Source organism: Anastrepha obliqua, chromosome 3 (genome assembly GCF_027943255.1).
Source record: "Anastrepha obliqua isolate idAnaObli1 chromosome 3, idAnaObli1_1.0, whole genome shotgun sequence".
NCBI classification, from domain to species: Eukaryota; Metazoa; Arthropoda; class Insecta; order Diptera; family Tephritidae; genus Anastrepha; species Anastrepha obliqua.
The window spans coordinates 116571586-116574182 of NC_072894.1; the positions used below are offsets into that span (position 1 = coordinate 116571586).

A 2597-nucleotide genomic window follows, 5' to 3' on the forward strand; every position below is an offset into this window, starting at 1 on the left:
AAGCAAACCTCAAAAATTGTTCAGGAATATACAAATAAGCTTAATTCTGTTGCAAAATATAATAAGCTCATACTTATATGGGTTCCAGGCCACTGCGGGGTTCAAGGAAAAGAAATTGCTGATGAATTGGCCCACTGTGGATCAGCAGCTGCCCTACAGCGAGCCATTTATCTTCATCAGTTATACAGTAACAATGAATTGGATCCGCGATTATGTACACAATTCACATAAAGAGCGTTGACGCGGTCTAGAACGTTGCAGAGCTGCAAAATGTTTTGTGACAAACCCGAACAGAAAACTGTCGGACGTTCTCGTAAAACTTGATAGAAAAGACATTCGGTTGATGATCGGTATTATTAGAGAACACAACACATGGGATCAGCATAGGACCACCGGAGGAGGCGGATAGCACGGATCAATTTATTTGTGAGTGTCTTGTCTTTGCTAGAGCAATGCTTGGAATTTTGGCTTACGATGTGATGAGAACGGTAAAAATTCGTTCCCTCAAACTGGAGGATATTTTCAGAATTGCCAAAGAATTTGGAAAATTCTCACAGAACGAGATATCTCTGTCTCTGCCTCTATTGTATTTTATCCTATCTCTTTATTTCTGTAACTTCTCTCCTATTTTCCTTGACTATCAACCTTATCAATCCGAAGTGGATTTGTACTTGCGAGGTGCGGGCCCCAAGTCCAGTACACAACCATATATCCTGGGTGGTTTCGCCATCGCACATTAGTTTACTCTCAAATGGATGTGTGAAAGCTACCCAGAGGATACTTGGGCGAGTCCAGGAAGCTATGAGCTGCTTGGACAATATGCAGAAAATCGTTCTGGCCACTACCAAGTGAATGGCAATCAGAGGCTTTCTCCACTTACGTGGGCTTCTATACATGGAACCTTTCTAAGCGGTTATCCCGCCAATTTCGAATAAGAATACTTTTACTATTGGAGATGAGGCATGGGTTTATTAGTACAACATGCAATTCAGACATCAGGCGAATGAAATTTTTTTTTCCATTTTTTCATTCGCCTGATGTCTGAAAATCGCTTTCAGTCAAAAAAGAAAGCGGTGCTCACGATTTTTATGAATTATAAAGGCATGGTACGCCACGAATTTTTACCAGAAGGCCAAACAGTTAATAAGGACTATTCTAAAAATGTTTCGAAAGCTAAATCATACGCTGGCAGTTGATGGAGATCACTTTTGAGGAATAAACTGGTTTTTTGGATATTCTGACCATATTTCGGGAACTTTTTCATCAAGGTGGTATACTTATACAGTAGTCCCTGGATTATCCGTCAGTCAATGTAACCCAGCTATGACGGATAATCAAAAATGACGGTTAACAGAAACAAACCTCTAGATTGTGTACAGAATCGAAAAGTACACCGAAATTTTGAGAAAAATGAACAAACTGTAAAATATACATGCATTACATGATTATATCATTATTTTATTACGAGTTTAGTTTGTTTTTGAAAAGAATTCCGTTAGTGTCTTTTGCGTTAGAGTGACTTGAGTTTTATTCTTTGCGAAAAAAAGAAATTGGCGCAAACGAATCGTGTCAGCCAATCCGGCTTCATCTTGCATTTCATACCAGGCGATAAATTTCTCTAAATTTGATGTAGCAATTTTGGCTTCTTGTCTTAGAAATGAAGCAGTAGGATTGTGACCATTTTCATTATTGTTATCTGTCCCATCGTAATCATCATTATTTTCTTCTTCATCATTCACTTCATTAATTATTTGTTCGTCAGTCAAAAGCTCATAACCACAATCATTTTCCTCACAATTCAACCATTCATTGATCGTTTCACTATTTTCCAATGGCAAAGCCGAAGATGTACTAGTCACAACATCAGCCTGTGAGACATCGTCACTGTTATTCGAAAGCGATTCTGTATTTGGCCATAGTTTGTTCCAACATTTTTCCAATGTTGTCGACGATAACTCAGACCATGAATCAGTTACATTATCAATTGCGTGTTTAATGTTGTAATTCTTCCAATAATCTGCCAAATCAATATTCTCTTGCGAAACGAGGTCCTGAATAAATTTTTTCCGATATCGACGCATTAAAGTTTCAATTACTGATTCATCCATGGGTTGTAGAACTGCAGTTGAATTCGGTGGCAGGAAATAACAAAAAATATTACCATCATCACTTTTTAAATCTTCAACTGGATGTGATGGGGCATTATCCAGAACCAAAACTGCTTTCTGTGATAATCCTTCCGACATTAAATAATTTCGAACATTTGGAACAAAACTGTTCATGAACCAGTCGCGAAAAATCGTTTGATCCATCCAAGCATTCTTTTGAGCATAATAAGCCACAGGAAGAGCATTCATGTTTGATTTTGTGTAACAACGTTGACGTTTAGCCGTATAAACTACAACAAATTTTGAAATTTTTTGTGCATTTTTCGATTTCGTTGGCACCTATGGAGCTCATCTTTTCACCTTATATCGAAACTTCTTTCACGCCATGTCGATTTTGCCAGCAATACAACCAACCTTAGCTAGCTTTGAAATCCTTCAGACCTTCTAGTTTTTCATTAAAAAATAATGCCTCTTCTTTCAATATTTGAC

General features: G+C 37.7%; 1 protein-coding gene across 1 annotated transcript; it reads right to left on the bottom strand.

Moving 5' to 3' along the window:
• Positions 1-1469: 1469 nt before the first annotated feature.
• LOC129242169 (jerky protein homolog-like) lies at positions 1470-2357 on the bottom strand. Its single transcript, XM_054878732.1, has one exon. It carries the CDS (start codon positions 2355-2357, stop codon positions 1470-1472), a length of 888 nt encoding a protein of 295 aa, XP_054734707.1.
• Positions 2358-2597: the final 240 nt, after the last annotated feature.